The 18,878-nt window shown below is 35.1% G+C and overlaps 1 protein-coding gene across 13 annotated transcripts in view; it reads right to left on the bottom strand.

Moving 5' to 3' along the window:
• Positions 1-18,878, bottom strand: part of LOC131688555 (fat-like cadherin-related tumor suppressor homolog) — a 690,234-nt gene that overhangs the window by 46,320 nt on the left and 625,036 nt on the right. For 11 of the 13 annotated variants that reach the window (XM_058972873.1, XM_058972872.1, XM_058972882.1 and 8 more), the window contains one exon: positions 5,721-5,744. The exons of the other annotated variants lie outside the window; for them this stretch is intronic. In XM_058972873.1, coding sequence (XP_058828856.1) covers positions 5,721-5,744 — 24 coding nt within the window. The remainder of the gene's footprint in view (positions 1-5,720; positions 5,745-18,878) is intronic. 13 annotated transcript variants of the gene reach the window in all.

Raw genomic sequence — 18,878 nt, 5'->3', positions numbered from 1 at the left:
CTAAATCATTTTAGACAACATATCGAGTACTGGCGTGACCTTCGACACGGGCCTCGTTTTTTGTAACGCATGAAACTTTGGTGGCGGATCCATGATGGTATGGGCAGCTTATTTCGGTTTTGGGAAAGATGGATTGGAATTTATTACTACAAAAATGAAAAGCGGGGATTACCAACTAGTATTTGAAAAATATCTCAAGCCATATTTTCGACGTTTTCGATCAACTCAGTTGACGTTTCAACATGACAACGCGTCGATACATTCCAGCAAGTCGACTAAGAATTGGTTAGCCAAGGTTCCGGTACTTGAATGGCCTGCTATTTCGCCGGACCTCAACCCAATTGAAAATATTTGGGAGATGATGGTTCGCCATGTTTATGACAACGCTAAGCAGTATTCATCAGTTGGAGAACTCAGGAAAGCAATCAAGTCAGCGTGAGACAAAATCAATGTAAAAATGTTTAAAAATCTTAATTATTCAATGCTGAAACGAATGAAACTGGTATTCGAAAACGGCAGAATTTCGATTGACTACTAAATGTAGTTTTTGTTACTATTTGTTTTATTTGGGAGTATTTTTCTTCGAAATTATTCCGTAAAATTTTATTATTTCGGTTATCGTTGCTTGTGTTTAAATAAATACCATAATTTGTGGGTTCGTTTTGTGTGTGAAAAGTGGCAAATTTACTTTGTATCAATTATCGTCAAAGAGGATATAAATGGCCTCAAATTGGAAGTCTGGTGAAAAGTATGTGTGAAAGATATGATGAAGAAAAAATTTCGATAATCGGAAAACGAGCTACCACATGAAGAGAGAACCATTTTGGACTAGCAAAATATACGGTGAAGGACATCCAATATAATTTATTATAACCGTAAGTATGATTGGACACTAACTTATGTAAATATGACATGAAGTGTTTCAGATTTTGTACTTTTAACAGTTAATCATGTTAACGATATTTTTCATGGCATCGCTGTTAGGATTGCGTATTAAGTTCTACAAGATGACGACACTGATGAACTTATGATGAATGAAGTTGATGTTTGACAATTCTCGGTAATATGTTTGCTTTGTCGACTGCGTGAGTGCGAGTGCAACGGTTGCTCATTTGTTACATTTGAACTCACGTAACTCTCATGTAAACGGGCCATTGAGAATTGTCTAACGAAGTTCATCTGGCTCATTTTGTGGGGTTGTGTCGGTTAGTGTAAAACCTAATTGAAATCCATGGGTTGTTGTCTACGTTCTCTAAACTTATATAATTACGGTAACGCTAGAGAAAGGCGTCTGTTAGTCCAACATTGGCAGATTGTGATTGTGCAGTATTTGAAATTTTTAAAATCTCTCAATCATGATAATCAGCTGTTGCGAATCAATATTTCTTAGAAGCTGTACATTTTATCTTATAATGTTCTTTCTTACTTTTTACTAACAATTTTTATCCAACAGGTTCATAGCGAGTAAAGGCGCTTTAACCTAGGCTTATTAGCCAGGGCAAGGTGTAAATACCTCTGTCCCATCCCAAAGGACCAAAGAAGTGGCATTAACCTTCTTAGCCAAGTCACTCCCAACGATTATCCCCTTTAACTACCGTACCCCCTTTAAACTGAAACGGTCGGTACGGTTGTCCTCGTTTCTTCCTCCTTTAAGATTCAAAACAATACGTTAATTACATTATTCATTGAATGAATAATTTAATTGCCGTCTAATTTTGAAATATCTCCAAACCCAACTCTGCACAGTAGGCCTGGCCGTTTTAATATTTGCGACATATGAAAATATGCTTCAAATATTAATATTGACAAGAAAAACAATACAGAATAACTGCAGTGTTTTCCAGGATGCTTTTCAATACTGGCTGTGTAAGGGTTAGAATAGAATAGAATAGAATTATTTGTTTTATTTGGGAGCAGAAAAAGCCCGCTGGATTTGAAAATTATTTGAATAAGGCATTTTTGGAAAAAATAGTGGTTTTTTATTGTGAACGTTTGAATGTATGGCACCACTTTTTCACTGAAACTGCCATAACAAACGAACAAACCGCACCAGGGTTTCCAAATTTCAAGAAACATCGACGATTACGCTTTAAAACAAATTCAGAAAATTTGATGCAGTTTGTTTGAATAGAAAAAAAGTTATTCTGAAAAAATTAAAGTGAACGTATAATTGTGGCACACCACTTTTTTCACTTAACAAAGATATATGTTTATATAGATGTTTCCAGATTTTTAGGAATATGCTTCTTCAAACAAACTAGCCCTATTTATTTTTATTTGTAGTATAGTAATCAGCGCATTCACGTTCCATTTGTGGTTTCCCATTGCATTGCCGTCATTTGGCAATGTTTGGTATCAAAGCCTTACTAATACTTTAATGGCATTTTTGTGAATACTTGTCGATTCCCTCATTAGTGAAAGGCGTCGTTAGTTGGTTGGTAGTTATCTCCGAAATAGTGAACAATTGTAGTACATGTTTAACGATTCCTCATACTGAGTATGCTAATTGACTCAATGGCGAAAAAGTAAGCATCGCTTATTTCTTATCATTGAAATAGAAAACAACCCTCAATTCAAATTTATTTCAAATGCTGTTGATATTCGATAATTAATGCTTGGAGAAATCCATTTTTGTGACGGTTATAGCGTTGATGGTTTATACCATAACATTCAGGCCGCTCACCTGGGATTCTTCCCATTCCCCGCTCATCCAGTTAGAGATTTTTATATTTCGAATAACGCAAATGATTCAAAGGAGAACACACACACAAAAAATCTTAATTTCTCAATTGATGTAAACAACGCTGGTTCGCATGCTTTTGTCCTTACATAGAATTTTACATTTAACCTGTCAAAATTATAAACCGCAGCCCGGTTAGCTGTGATTTCTAGTAGGCATGGCCCAGGTAGTAAAGAGGGGTACTCAGTGAACAATACATTGCTGTTTGATATGCCGCATCTCAGGTATTACCGGTTGACATTTATTTCTAATCCTCAAATGGTCATTGGGGTTGCAGGTATTTTTGCGATGTTGGAAATTTGTCCATCGCCGATCAAAAAATGAATCATGTTTTCAAAAAAATTGCACTAAATTCAACCATATTAAGATTGAAGTTTTATGTATAAATTAAATGTATTTTTTCAGACGGTTTATATGAAAATTCATAATTATTAACTGATTTTCATTAAATGAGGTTTTGATGTAAATCGAGTATGAAAAGTTAATAAAATCGGGGGTGCATGAAAACGGGAGTGCATAAAACCGGGAGTTTATAAAAACGGGTCGGAACTGTATAACTTATTGTACAATGTTCATTCCAAAAATCAAAATTTCGCGACCCTCTCGATTTTTTTCTGGATCCGCTCCTGTTACAAGTTGCATCATTTGGAGCGAATCCCTTCTACTTGAAGCGTAATTTCAAACGCTTAAGGTTCAAAAAACCATGTGTAAGAATTAAACGCTTATTAGTATGTGTATAAAAATTGTGTTCAGCTTTGGCACCGGTTTTTCACATAAAAGCTTTCCAAAACTCTAAAACAAGAACTAGATAATCACGATTCAAAATAGTTGGTGAAAAAACAATTGACCGTTTGGAATGATGCTTTTGAAAAAGTTGATATAACCTGATAATTACGTAGCTTGACGGTAACCCTCACCCCCCTCGTTGTCCCCGTAAAAAATTAAAAAAAAATCAAAAACGATGTTAGTTAGATGAAACTGGTAAGATTGTCGTGACATCAGGTCAACCCCTATTCCCCTTTAAAAAAGCTACGTAGCATAACATGACCCCCTACCCCCTGTCGTCACACATCATCACAAAATACAAAACTCTCCCCTCCCCCATATAATGCTACGTCATTTATGGATAGTCCCTTATTGAGTTTGAGCCAAAATATTGTTATATCTACAATATATTTTTCTGCGTGTAAATCTCCAATTCCGCGACACTCATGGAAAAGTCTGATGAATCGCCGTCCTACCGTTAACCCTCTGGCGCTTGCGCCGTTGTATTTTGTGCAACACATTCGGAAACTCTAGCGAAATCTTCTTTTAGCACCAGCGGCTGCTCATTCGGGGAGCCATTCGCGCGAGTGTCGGTGGGTTAAGCAGATGAAACACTTTTCGTCTACTCTATCCTTTATCCTTACCTGTGAACGATGGAGATGGCGGCGGCCGGCAATGGTGGCTATCAAACTGTTGGGGTTTTAATATGGTTCGGATTGGTATGAATACCTACTTAATATTTCATAAACAACTTTTATTAAATAATTAGCGGTTAAATATGATGAAAAAAGTGCTCCGCAATGCAACGCTGGAAGCTTAGTTTAATTACGTGTAAACAATAAGGTAGACGCTCCCTTATTCATTTCATTAGTAGCACGTTTGCGGAAATGTATGACTATTCTCATATATAATTATGTGTCCTTAAAAATGTTATAAAAACTCAACAAAATATACTTTGTTTTACAGATTCATTCGAAAACCGAGAAAAAATCCGACTTGATAATTTAGAGTCTTTTAAGTTATTCCAAGTCTACAACAGACAAAGTTTAATAATTTTATTACAAAGAAATGAGAATAGATGATAATATGACGTTGAAGAACGCATCGTGTATCTTTAAACTTGTCTTAGGTATAATAATAATTGTTATATATTCATAATTGGTTATTTTGAGAAAATTAATTAAAACTCTATAAAAGACATTAACATTTAGACTATTAGATAAGGAAACTTAAAGTTTTCCAATGAAACTTAAGGACCCAACATAAAAAGTATGCTTTTTGCTTTAACTTTGCATTTTAAGAGAAACAAGTTCATTAAAGAAAAAGCTTGATATTTGATGTTATGTGTTGAAAGACTTCTCCCAAATATGATCATGTGTGCGCAACAACGTACGAGATAGTATGACACACTAATAATTAAAATATAAAAGGTTTGCCTGAATTTTCGTACCAATCGATAAATGTGGCATCCCAATAGTACGGGAATTTGGTAATATATTTTAATGGATTAGAACAACCGCGTCATGATTTATGATCAAGCACGTGCAGATTTCATTTTTATCCCGCAAACTTTTTCTTTGAAAACACAAACCCATACACACATAAATACACAACACATGCAGCAACGTTAACATTTTGAATGTGTTTCACTTCAACCTTTTGCTTCGCTGCGAGCTGTCTATTAGTAGATTGCGGGAGATTATAAAAACAAAACTTTATTAAAATATCCATACGTGCTTTCATCTCCCGCAACACGTATCCCCTCTGGCACATTTTTTGGCGGAAACAGCTAAACGTGCTCTGTGCATACTAATTTAAGCCAGCGGTCAACTGTAGATTGTGAGAAAAAATAAACGAACAACCGTTCAACATTGCATGTGGAAAATAGCAGGCACTATTAACGCTTTTAGAATGCAGGACGAGGATGTTAACATAACATAGGGTGAAAATGTCAGCAGAACAAAAACACAACTGACAAAAAATGCGACTAATATTAATTGAAACATAGGAATGATGCAACACACAACTGAGCGGATATCGCCCGAGTACGTAGATGATGGAAAACAAAATCGTATAGTGTGACATGTAACGCAATCGTGGCGTGCAGTATGATATGGGTACACAATAATTCAACAGCAACAATTTAACAAGCGAATAACACATACACACAACATTGAAACATGTTAGGGGTGGCTTTGGATTAAAGGATACTCACATGGGCCGTTCGTACTGTCCGGCGCTGTTTAATAGTTATTTTTTGATAAATTGTTTTGTTTGTGCATAGTTGAAAAGGGGAGAAAGAAAATATATTTATGAGATAAATATTTTTTACCACGAGAAAACAATTTAATATCGAAAACATGATTAAAAGAAATATTTATTTTATTGATTTTAATAGAGCTATTGATTCGATTACAGGTTTATCGCGGGGCAGAAGAGATTTTGAATAGAATGGTATCATCTCTCTTCAAGATTATACAAGTATACGAGATTTTTTTTTAAATAAAAACATTAACTTAAATCTTATGTTATGTTAGTTATGCAGTATTGGTAATTCCACTGAGACTGGCTGGTGGTACCAGGACACAAAAGTACATAAAACATTGAACAAGAAATTTGGACACAACTTAGTCAAAGAACTCGGCTTTCCTTCCTAACGAATACGATGGTCAACCACCCTAAAGCACGGATATTCCATAAAAAGATATGGTTTTGTGCTTTTATTATTATTGTATTTATTTCACAAGTAACATAAGATACACATCTTTTTGACGTTACAATGAATACTAACCAAAAGAAAGAATAAAAACTTACAAATATTAACAATGACAAGATAATTACTTCAACAAAAACACTCAAGACATTTCTTTTTAAATGCTACACAATTTTGGATTTGGGAGATACTCGCTGGCAGCTCGTTCCAGTAAACTATTCCTCGAACAAAAAATGATTTAGCCTATATTGCAGTTTGGTGTCTGGGAATTAAATTTATTGTTTAGTTGATTCCTAAATGGATGAAGTTTGCTGTATAAATACTGTGGCTCCCTTGTTTTTATTATTTTTTTTTGAAGAATGATACAAGATCTTGCTTTGAAAAAGTTTGGAAATATCAATGAATTAAACAGTCTTTACTTACAGCCCATGCTGAGAAATGTAGGCTATGGGCGAAGTGATTTCAGGACTACATACATTTTTCCACATTGGTTAAGCAGATGCCTATCCCATGAGAATCGAGACTGTTATTCCTAGACTCACAGCTTCATTCACAAACTGAATTCGATCCTGTGCAATAAAAAGGTTCAATCGCGATTGATCGAAGTTCGTATTAGATAAAAAAATAAATTGAAACCCGTGGCTTTAGAAGGATTTAGTTTCAACCCGTTTTCTTTTGACCATTCAAGTATTCGAGCTAATTCTTCATTCAGCATTTCTGTTATTTGAGTTGTTGATAAACTGTTGAATTTGAAGTACAATTGAATATCATCGAACATATGTATAGGACAATATTTAAGTTCATTTGGAAAATCATTTATATAAAAAGAAAAAAAAGCATAGGTCCGAGTACAGAACCTTGCGGAACACCAGACAAAATCGGCAAAAAAGTTGATAAGGTATCATTATGGAAAACTGTTTGTTGTCTTTTTGTTAGATATGAGTGAATCAAGCAAGTGGCACTTAATGCAAAATTGAAATGCGATCTTAATTTCTTGCACAGGTTATTGTGGTTCAATGTATCAAAAGCCTTGGAGTAGTCCAGCAATAGGATGATTACAAAGTCACCTTTATCTATTAATGCACCCATATCATCTGTAATTTTGAGCATATCTGTTTTCGTACTCAATTCAGATCTGTAATCCGATTGGTATGGCGAGAGTAGATTTTTACCTTTTAAAAATATAGTTATCTGATTTTTGACTATCCTTCCGAATACTTTGGATAAGGCTGGAAGAATTGATATAGGTCTGAAATTTGCTAAACTGTCCTGATTACTTTTCTTTCGAATGTGAAAAATCTTTGAAAATTTCCAGCCTGACAGAAAAATATTAGACCGAATTGAATAAATAGGTTATTGGTTGTGGAAGAATCGGTAGTGCACTTTTAATAAATTTGAGGAAAATTGGATCAAGTCCGACTGTATTTAAGCTAATGCTGTAAATCGCATTGACTACTTCATGCTCCTGAATTTCGTTGAAAAGAGCAAATTGTCCTCATCACGAAGAATTGGCGTATCAGTTTCTGTAATTTGAGTCTGTGAAAATGAATTTGTAAAAAAATCATTAATTTCATCCGCCGAATAATTATCAATATCATTGGACGTATTTTGTCTAATCCCTAATTGCCCTAAGATGCTATGGGTTCACTTGATCCCTTCAAATTCGTGGAGATTTGATCCCCTTCGCATTGTTTCATACACACCACTGAAAATAACCAAATTCACACCAGAACAATTGAAGTCATTGTTGCCATAAAATAACAAAAAAAACTGTCAAAAATGAACGCTTCATCGTACAAAAACTTAGCTGTAATTGTTTACTACAGTATACGTAGCAACCATGCATCCCACATTTGACGTTCCTCAACCATAATAACGACAGCTTTCAAATAATTGTACAGAGAGTTGGGGAATTCGCAAAAAATCAGGCGAGAGATGCGTAATATGTAGCAACAAAAATAGTAATATCTAATCACAACAATTTAATAAATACCACAATACATATTGAATGGGGTTAGGTACCTATTTTTGCCCTATTAGGGAAGGTACCACATTATTTCATTATTAATTTTATTATTTCAGCTTCTTTGCTTTGTTATTAGGAGCCATTTTTATATCGATTATATATGTTTTAGACTTAAGGTCATTCGACTATTATTAAAAGCCAATATAATAACAAAATTGTCTTGAGAATGGTGAAAATCTTCTGTTTGAGTGAAGCAAAAACTTTAATCAAGTAACCCAATTATCGCAACAACATTTGAGCCAATGCGTTGAGCAAAGATGGTAGACGCTGCTCTAACCAAAGGCTTCAGATGGGTAGGATGATAATAGAAACAGGGTAAAAATAGGCTTATTACCCTACACATTTTCAAAAAATAATCAAGTGTCCCCAAATTAGGGATCGAGTCTCCACTAATCAAAAAAATTTCCATTTTTTTGTTGTTTTCCAAAAATGCTCATAGCTCATGTCCAGTATAATATTTCCATGTAATTTTTTTATGATTATCAGTCAACCCTAGAAACAATATAAAACTACAAAAAATACATGGTTTTTTTTAGCATTCCACGGAGTAAGATTGAAAAATAAAAAAGGGGATCAAGTCTCCTCAGTCTCCCCTACATGTGTTTATATTATTTCCAAACGTTTGCTCCAAATATAGTCTTCTAACGTTTAGAATACTGCAAGTTACTCTATTCTGTAGCATTTTAAAGGTGATGTGATCTTGCTCACTATTCGTCGATTTCCACGTTATGTACATTAGTACGAATTTTTACGACATTTCTATTAGGAAGCAGCACAATGACACAATTCTCGGCTTGGTATCTACAGACTGTGCACACAACCGTTTCACGGGCTGTCTAGACATTCAGCAGTGCAATTGTAATACTCTTATACTCGGTGGAGGTGTGATTGTGATGTCAGGAGACTGAAACTTTTCAAACGACTAATCGTCAATGTAGTGATCTTAAAATGACAATGCAGAGGTATCATAGTATTTTTCTCTTTTTATCCGCCAGGCAGTTGTCGGCGAGACGACTGGCATTGCGCATTATAAACCAGAAGTGGTTGAAAATAGCATAACAGAAAACAAAAAGCTTGTTTCACGGATTTTATAACAATGTCCTATTTTCCGGTTTACTTATAATTTTCAGCAGAACGGGAAATAATAACATTGTGATGAAATGAAAACAAATAGAAAGAATAGGAAGCAAAAGAATGGCACGGTGGATGTTGGATCATACAATTGGCTGTGCCAGCAGTCGTTTAAACAACAATAACACTGCCGACAGAAAGATGGAACAAAACTAAATTTCTCTAGGAAGCTGGGTATGCATCGCAAATTTAAACGCAAATTTCATTTGTGAGTTTGCAAAATTGTTAGACCGGAGTATTTCCATCCGCTTTTCTCGATGCAACTTGCGCTAATGGCATGTTTAATATCTGCTTAGATTTTCTATCAATTGCTCTTATTCAAGCAACACCTACTAAAGCAGCAGTGATTAAACTTCATTCATTTTCGGAAGTTGTAAAATGAAACGAAAACGAAAAGAAGACGAAACGAAAAAGAAATGAAAACGAAACGAAAACGAAATGAAAATGAAACTAAAATGAAACGAAACGAAAACGAAGCGAAAACGAAGCGAAAACGAAGCGAAAGCGAAACGGAAACGAAACGGAAACGAAACGAAAACGAAACGAAACAAAAACGAAACGAAAGCGAAACGAAAACGTAACGAAGACGAAACGAAAACGATACGGAAACGAAACGAAAACGAAACGAAACGAAAACGGTAACGGCAACCCAATGAATTAATAGTCTCAAAGATGCTTAGCGTACATTGTTAAAGAGTATCAACGTGTTTATAAATAGATCATTGAGTAAAGTGTAGTATTATGTATCAGCGAGGATAGGATAGAAAACAACAAAACCAGGTATTTGTCAACTATAGTATCCCACCGAAACGATATAATAAACCACCAGTGTAACTTGTTTATGGTAGGTATGGTGAGCAGTCGGAAACTTGATCCCATGAAATTTTTACCAACGTAGAACTTTTTACCACTTCTGCTCGGAAAGCTAGGCTGTATGTAAACCGTATCGTACCATACTAACATTGTACCAGCGGAACATCAGCGGGTAGGACAAAAACTGTAATGACCATTATTTATAGCAATGCAGAGCAGCTGTATTCCTGGGTGTGAATTTCCTCGCCGTTGCATACGGCGCCAGTCGGAAACTACAGTCCGGTTGAAAAATGTAAACGCTGTGTGATGTGGTTTCTGTGTGAATGTGATGTGTGAAAACTTGTAGTCGCAGAAAGGTGTTTTTAAGGTAATTGATTACCTAATTGATAGCAATAATGAGGTCGTATCATCGCACTGTTCCAACACTCATAAACCAACAAAAAAATCAACTGATGCCATACATGTAATTAATTACAAGACGAGCTTTTCTCGGCCAAATACGAGTAAAATTGCTCTTCTTAAAGGTAATTTCGATGATATTTCCTACGAACCGTATCTAGATGGTGGGGTGGCTTTAATTCTTGAAACGTACGGTGCAGCAAACAAACCCCACGCAAACTATGACATTGTGGTTATTGGGGCGAGAAATATCCCCTAGCCGAGGAGGGTAAAAAAGAGATTGAAACACCGTTTCTCAACCTCGTCAGGGTGCGGGGTGGATTTCAAGAAGTGCTGCTTCCACGAATGACCCTTTTGCTCAACCAACGAAGGAAATTTGTCGCAAATGAGTCGTTGCTGTCACGTTCCGGTGTTGTTATACAAACATATCTGTTGAGCACTCTTTCTCCAAGGAAAACTCGTGATTTTACAAAAGAATTGCTGGAAAAAATAAAACGAAGGAATCGATTGGATTAAGATGAGTGGATGTTCGTTAATAGTCGACAGACACTAGCTGATAAACAGACTGAAGGTGAATTTATCCATGCGCCGGAGCACTGTGAAAGATTAGCTATGTTGAGTTACGTGAATAGTATACACTTGTAATCCATTAATCAAGTGTTTGTCAGAAAATATTTTACTAAAGAAGTTTTAACCTTCTGTGTCATTGCACTACAGCGTACACATTTGGTGAACATTCAGAATGAGACCTTGCCGTTTAGCACAATGGCTCTTAAAAAGGATATTCTCCCAGTTTACTTTCTACTTCTACCCGAGTCAGAGCCACAAACGAGCTAAGTGAACTAGTTACCACTCAGATTTACATTTTTATGTTGTTACGACATTTAATTAGCAAGGGGCTTGAAGATGTGTAAAATTTTTATATTAGGAGCCGTGCAACTCAAAGAAGTATAAGGTGGTGAAGGAGAAAGTTTAGAATAGCGTGGATAGGGTCATATGAGCAATGTTTGAATTTTCCTACGACTTAAGTCACCGAATGGTTCTACATGCAACATATGCGTCAGCCATCTATTTTACCTCTGAATTCGGGATAAACAGATTTCAACCAGCTGATAGAGTACATGAACAATATGGCAGTTGCTTGCGCTCGTATAAAGAGGAGTGTTTTGATCCGTAAACTGGTGTGGACACTATGGAAGTGTCTATATGAAAGTACATGAACGAAGTGTTCTATAAAAAATCACGCTTTCAATGGGTAGTTTTGAACAGCTGAACAGACAAACCACAATCGCTTGTCACAAATCAATATACTAGACCACAGATTATACAAATTACACGGTGCCACAGAATAAAAAATAATGTATTTTTCAACTGATCTAGTAAAGATTAGGTCTGGTCAAATATAACACGAAACGTTTGGTCAATCCAACATCAAAAACTTTTTTCGGAACATGCGGCACTAAAAAATTAAGTACGCTGCCATTTTTCAGTCGATTTCCAATTTTTTGCAGTTTTACAGACAATTTTTATAATAAATTGGTCGCTAGATTCGGAACTAAAGGTCCTCCCTAATTACTTTTTTTTTAAATAAAGACGCTTCCTTATAAAAATGTTGAGCAATTTTCATATTTTTCACCAAAGACGCTTTAAATCCACATAGCTATGTCATAACATATTTCTTATAACTCTTATTACTGTCTTCGGATAATAAATCAAAGGTAAAGTGAAAAAATAGACAAAAAGTGGTTAAACGAATTATGTTACTAATGCTTTGTTAATAAAATATCTAAGTTCTTCAATCAATGCATTGTGTAGGGAAAACTGAATTTTCCTAAAGGGGCTTCATATGCGCTGAGTCAAAAAAACGAAAGAAAATTTATTGCATGTATTTGAAGTGCATACTGACAATAACGTTTACTCAAATTATCAACGCGACTAAGCAACATGTGATACTTCCCAGTAGTATCTTTGATTTGAACCATTATTGCTAATCCCAATGTCAAAGAACAAATTGAAAAACTCTCAAAACCATCATCATTACTGGAGAATTATTTTTTAGGAAAAACTCTTCGATAACCTTTCTCAAAAACTCTTCGATCACCTTCCTCATTTTCAACTTTCGGAAGGATAAATCAGTAAAGAATGCTAAAAATTAACTTTTTTCCTTTTTATTTCGACTATATGTAGTCACAATTTCATTTTTTACATTTTAACGACATTAAATTAGCTAGAGATTACTGGGTTGGGAAAGTTATGAAAATTTAGAGCCACATTACTCAAGTGAGAGCAAGGATGTGAAGTATACAGACAGGAAAACTAGAAGTGGCAGGGTCATTAGAACAGGCTTAATACCTTGCGGGCTTAAATTTTGTCTTCTGCTAATGAGGGACGAGCTTAGGCAGAATGACTACAAACCACTCAAGTCCACCAGCATGTCTCCTGGCAAAGACAGGCTTGTCCCTCTTTACCGTCGGTATGCAATCTTCTATTGACCGCACAATGAGAAATAATTTGAGATCACCGGCATATATAAATTTTTGCCCAAGAGGTATAACATAACAAACGTCATTGAAGAACAACGAGAAAATGACTCGTTATTTCCTAATTTTACAAATAGAGAACGATTTATGAGATATGCACCCTTATTCTTGTTCACGGCGAATGCGAGATTCGTTCGAAAGTGGTTTGTATTCCTGTTTACGACAGCAAAATCAAATGGGTTTACTATTCGTTCGAATAGCTTTCGAACGAATCTTGCATTCGCTGTAAACAAGAATAAGGGTGATGATTTAAGCCACCTTAGTGACTTTATTAAGTGTAATGTTCTTTTTTTTGGTACAACTCAACGCAATTGCAAAACGAATATTTACAACATGTAAAAATTAAATAAAATCGAAATCTCGGCAGGTCGTGAGCACACAGCTTATTTCATCTCTTTCATCATTCTATTTTTACATGGGTTGACCCTGGTGGGCTGGAAATCTATCTCCCGTAATTTTTATCCTTGAGCTTTAAACTAAAGTTTTTTTCGATTCCTTAGACCGATAATTGGCGACGTTGGATTTTTTTCGATATTTTGATTTTTCGCGAAATGGCACACTTTTTAACCGAAAAGCGCCAGCTCAAAAAACGTGGTGTCGAGATAAACACGGTTAAAATTTTCATTTCACTCATGGTATACATAAAAGGTGTTGCAGTAGAACTAAAAATTTGGCCATCTATATATTATTGTCGTCTTCAATATTTTGACATATCATGTTAAAGAGCGAAAAGCACATTTTAGGTCAACAATTTCCTTTCGATTTTCTATAGTGGCCCTTAATAAATCAAAGATTTTTCTACTTTTTCCATCTATAAAACATTGCAATTCTTTGAACGGTTTTGTCGTTATCATACAGTTGCTGAAAAAACATGCTTTTTCCGTTTTGCTCTCGCGGTGAATAGGTTAATGTGTTCTGGATATGTAATCGTTGGGTTTGGTTGATGGAAACAGACTGATTTCCTTTTGGTATCTCTTTGCTATTCTATAGCACAACACGACTGCGTGTACATAACCAATCCTGTAAAGCGACTAAAGTGTTGCTACTAGTTGCAACATTAAGTTTCTCGCGATAATATTGATTGACAATGAAAAATGGAAGCACATATTAATACATTCTTATGAGATTGATTAACCTATGTGTGCTCGCCATCCGATCAAAAGAGAGGACAGAATCACGTAGCTGAATCAGAACACGTACTCAATGGGGACATTCAAGTGTACTGAGGTGCCCTCTTTAAAAAGTTTAGAGACAAATCAGAAATATGTAAACAAACATCGTGCATTTTATTCATATTTTTCAGCACAGGATTAGAAGCATTTACTTTATGAAAAGCTTAGTATTTTCCTAATAATGCCATCAATTAATTGGTCTTGAACCATATTTTGCAAACGAAACGAATAACGAAATAGCAATAACGAAAATTTACCATCACCTTCACTAGAGTCGTTTAACCCTAGAACGTTGTACTGGGGTATAAATGTACCCCACGCCTTCTTTGGAGCCATGTAAAGACGAGAGTTCGGCATTTGCCGATCTGACACCATAACTATAGTTCAATTTAGAGTTCCTAGTAAGAGTAGGAAAAGGTGGTATAGCCAGTTTGCTTATAGCTTTCGTAGAAGCAGGTATCAAAGTTGGCGTGGGGTACATTTGTACCCCAGTGTACGGTTGCCGTTAGTGTTTCGTCAGGTTTCGTACTGTCAGTGGAAATGTGATTTGTGACAATACCAGTTTAAGTACTGATTGTTTTACTGTATAAGTAACAATTAGTATTATATAATCGTTTTTAATCATTTATTGGAATAATTTAAATTAATTTTGAAGCGGAACAAAAAATCGTCCTCATGTTTGCTGATTTTTATTGTTGTATTGTTTATTTTTTATTTTTTCAAAGCAATGACTCGCAAGTATAATTTGCGCACAATTACTGCTATAGCAGTAACGTTGCGTGTTACCAATGTATTACTGGCCAGAAATATTTCTTTCATTTCAATTTTCACCCAATTTCGTGGTATTTTCCAAAACCCGATTTTTAAACTTTCACTCTTCCAAATAATTGCACTTTTTTAAAAATATCGAAATACCATTTTATAGCGTATTAAGACCATTCCTTCAACTTTTAGAATAATTTGTTTTTTTTTTTCAAATCGGTTGAAAGTTCGCAAAGTTATGGTAGTGTTTATGAAAAAAGGCAAAACCGCGATTTATTCAATTTTTATTTTGTTCAAACCAATTTATGTATCATTAATTCAATAAATTCCGTACTTTCACTTACACAGCTGTTTTCGCAATTTAAAAACGAAGAAAATGATGTATTATACATTTTCTTTGTTTGCAATTTTACCTGCGAAAATTGCGATCAAATGCGTGGGGTAAATTTTTACTCCAGCGCAACGTTCTAAGGTGGAAAACGCAAGTGCAACGTTCTAGGGTTAACATTGACATTTTTCGATATGGCATTTATGAATGGTAACCGACTGTAAATGGTGGCAATTCGGATTGAGAAACATTTTCGAAATATCTATTATCGATTTCTTATGGCTTAAATGAAGTACGTCTATGGAAAATAAGCTAATTATGAAGATTTTGGTGTTTTTTCCGCAATATTTTAACCTCCAAGCTCTTCGCTCGCTTGAGATATCCATATACAACTATCTCTCCATTGATGAAACGCAACCTTTTTCATTCCGACTAACGTGAACGCGTATGGTGCAAATCAAATGCGATTCTCTTTGGTGTGAGGAGTTACCTGATTTTTTTTGACAGTTAAATGACGCTTTAATTCCCATATTCCTACAAAGATGAAAACAGCATATGCTCTCTTCACTACAATCGCATACCGTTTACCCTATATTGAGCACCTGAATAAATAGTGTGTTTATATAGGGCTTTAACAACCAACTTCTTCACTTTAATGAAAACGGGTTTTCACCGAACTTTAAAAAAGCGAGTGATCTTAAAACTAGGAGCTATCAAAATACATGTATTTCAAGTGATAGAGATGGTATTTTCATAGACAGACAAGTCGAACTAACCAGTCTATGTGAAGAATTTCACGGAAGAATCGTAAGTGCGCGGTGCGGTAATGGTTGGAAAATTACCAAAATTATCTCACAATTACCGGGGCAATACAATTAAGGGTCGCTGCAGGAGCAACACCGGAAGAACTTGTTTGATGTTGATCTAGCCAGTTGGCTTAGAACAAACCCGTCAGATCAGCTGCAGATAAGCACCACCAACAGCGAAGTGATTTTGTAAAATTGCAGAAACCGTTTTCAGCAACTCAGTGAGAGGTAAAATTTCAATTGTAGCATATAGATAAGTCATATTTTGCTTATGTTGTAATAAATTTGATTTGTTTTTGATTTTCGTCGTTTTGAGCACGAAATCAGACATATTTGGTGGACTTATCTGAACAAGAGTAATAGTAAATACACTACTCACACTTTTTAAATATTTTGCAAAGAATCAATTAAATTAAAAAAAGTTGAAATTATCCATCTTTCCACCAAACCCGAAGAAACTAATGTAAAACACGGAGGTCCGGAGATTGCTCCCGAAAACCAGAGGCTCCGGGTCAAACCCGAAGGGATGGTAACCCAACCCTGGTCTTCTGCATAATATCTTCTACAACATTTTTGCAGTTGTTGGAATGGAAATATGCTTTCTTTTATTCTATTCTATATTCTATTTATCATTTTTTCATCCATCTCATTTTTAATGCAAGTTTTATAGGCCACATTATTCGACTAGCGGTGACAATCCCGCTGGGCTACAAAATTGGTTCACTCCATTGCGGATAACAATTCGCACTTTCACAGAAGAAAAAAGAATATTCCTGCACTTTGGGAAAATCGTACTGGAAATCAAGCAATCTAACTTCAATCTTTTTCTCGACGTACAATCTTTTTCACAAATAATTGCGTATAACGAATATTGCCGATAAACATACGTATCAATAGAATTAGTGTTATTGTAACAAACTAGATTATTTTCTCTAATAGCATATTCCAACAAACTCTCGCCATGATATGATTACACTGCTCCACAGTTAAGTAGTGAGCATAGAAACATGGGTAGAAAAACTTTGGCCGTTTTCCTTTTCCTGTTTCAGATATTGAGCTATCAAAATACTTCAACCAGTAGTAAGTGTGTTAATAAAAGCTACCTCAAAGTGTACGGTGGTCCGTACTGTTGCGAAAATAGCCAGTGTTATTCATAGCCATACAATCAACAAAAGGGGAAGGTCAGCCGGAAATCAAACGGAGTTAACACAACCGACAAAATGGTGGAAACCATCTACACCAGCAACTGCTAAAACCATTCGACCTGAAGGGGTAGTGAATGTTATTGTTGTTTCTTCATCGAAAGAGTTGATGATTTCTGCGAGGGACGGTATCGATAAATGCCTGGAGGGAGATCGTAAGTAAATTAGAAATGTATTTAAGCGGCTATCGATTCAAGTTGAAGAGTTTCTGGAACTTTCAAGCTATACACGAATGACGGTTCTAGAAAAAATAAGGCTCATGAACCTAACGCCACTGAACGGTGGTTGATGGAATAGTGGGAAGCTACAGCATAAATGATATAGGGGCCCATACACGCGTAATAAAAAAGGGAATCCATGAGAAAACGGTCAACCAACGGCAAAAATATGACCACCGCCGATTCGAACGAAATTGTGCAGTTGTGTTCGGTTTAAAAATCTCCATGATTTTTTCTGTCGATTGCAATACTTTGATACAAGAGCAATTTTTGAAAAGGGCGTAGACGTTTCTGTGTGCATTACGTTCAAATAATTTTTGTTCGATTAGTGTATTTCAAACAGAAAAACTATCTGAAAACAATTTGCAGGGAATGAATACCTCTGTACGAAAAATATATTCACTGAATAAAATATTATCATTTTTCTCAATAACCAAATTTATGATTAAAATTTCAATTGCATAAAACCTTTTTTTATAATGTTATATTTTGTGATAAAAAATCTACAAAAAGAACCTTTTTGAATGTGATTGCACGATGGAGAACTTACCGATAAATTTTTTTTCTAACGATAACTTTTTACATGTTTTTAAACTTTATACTAATTGACATACAAAACTGTAATTTTCTTACAGAATATGATTTTAAGCATCATTTGAAATCGAAATGTATTTAACAAAAATCTTCCAAAATGTGATTGTTGTCGAGACATTCGGACTTTTGCTCCAACAAAAACAATAAATTCGTGTAATTAAGCCCTTTTTGAAAGATATTTGAGTTTGCCTTTCATAAAAAGTCAACAATCTAATGTTTATCATTTTAAAGACGGAAAAGAAACTTTCAGTGTTTTAGAGGAGCTTTAGATAAAAAAGTTTTCCTAACAACTATTGACATGTTTTCATAATTCATACTACTTGCTGTCAAAAATACAATTTTCTTTTTGAATATGGTTCAAAAAGCCATTTTAAATCAAAATGCTCCGAACAAAAACTTTCTGCGTTGTAGTAGTTCTGAAGATATTTTAAATTTTGTTTTAACGACAGAATTATTTTCTTTTAGCATGACCTTTTCATTTATTATTCGCATTTCTCTATCAACAAACAATAGGTTTATCAAAAGGCCCATAAAATTACTTGTAACTTTCTCTTAGATATTAAAGCGATATTGAAAACCAAAATATGATTGAACTACAAAGTTCATTCAGAAATATCGCCTTGATGTCAAAAGAAAGTTACAGGTGGCGTATGCAATTGTGTGCGTGGG

The sequence above is a fragment of the Topomyia yanbarensis genome, chromosome 3, assembly GCF_030247195.1.
Source record: "Topomyia yanbarensis strain Yona2022 chromosome 3, ASM3024719v1, whole genome shotgun sequence".
NCBI classification, from domain to species: Eukaryota; Metazoa; Arthropoda; class Insecta; order Diptera; family Culicidae; genus Topomyia; species Topomyia yanbarensis.
The sequence above is the reverse complement of the archived record's forward strand: the minus strand, read 5'-3'. Positions and strand labels throughout refer to the sequence as shown.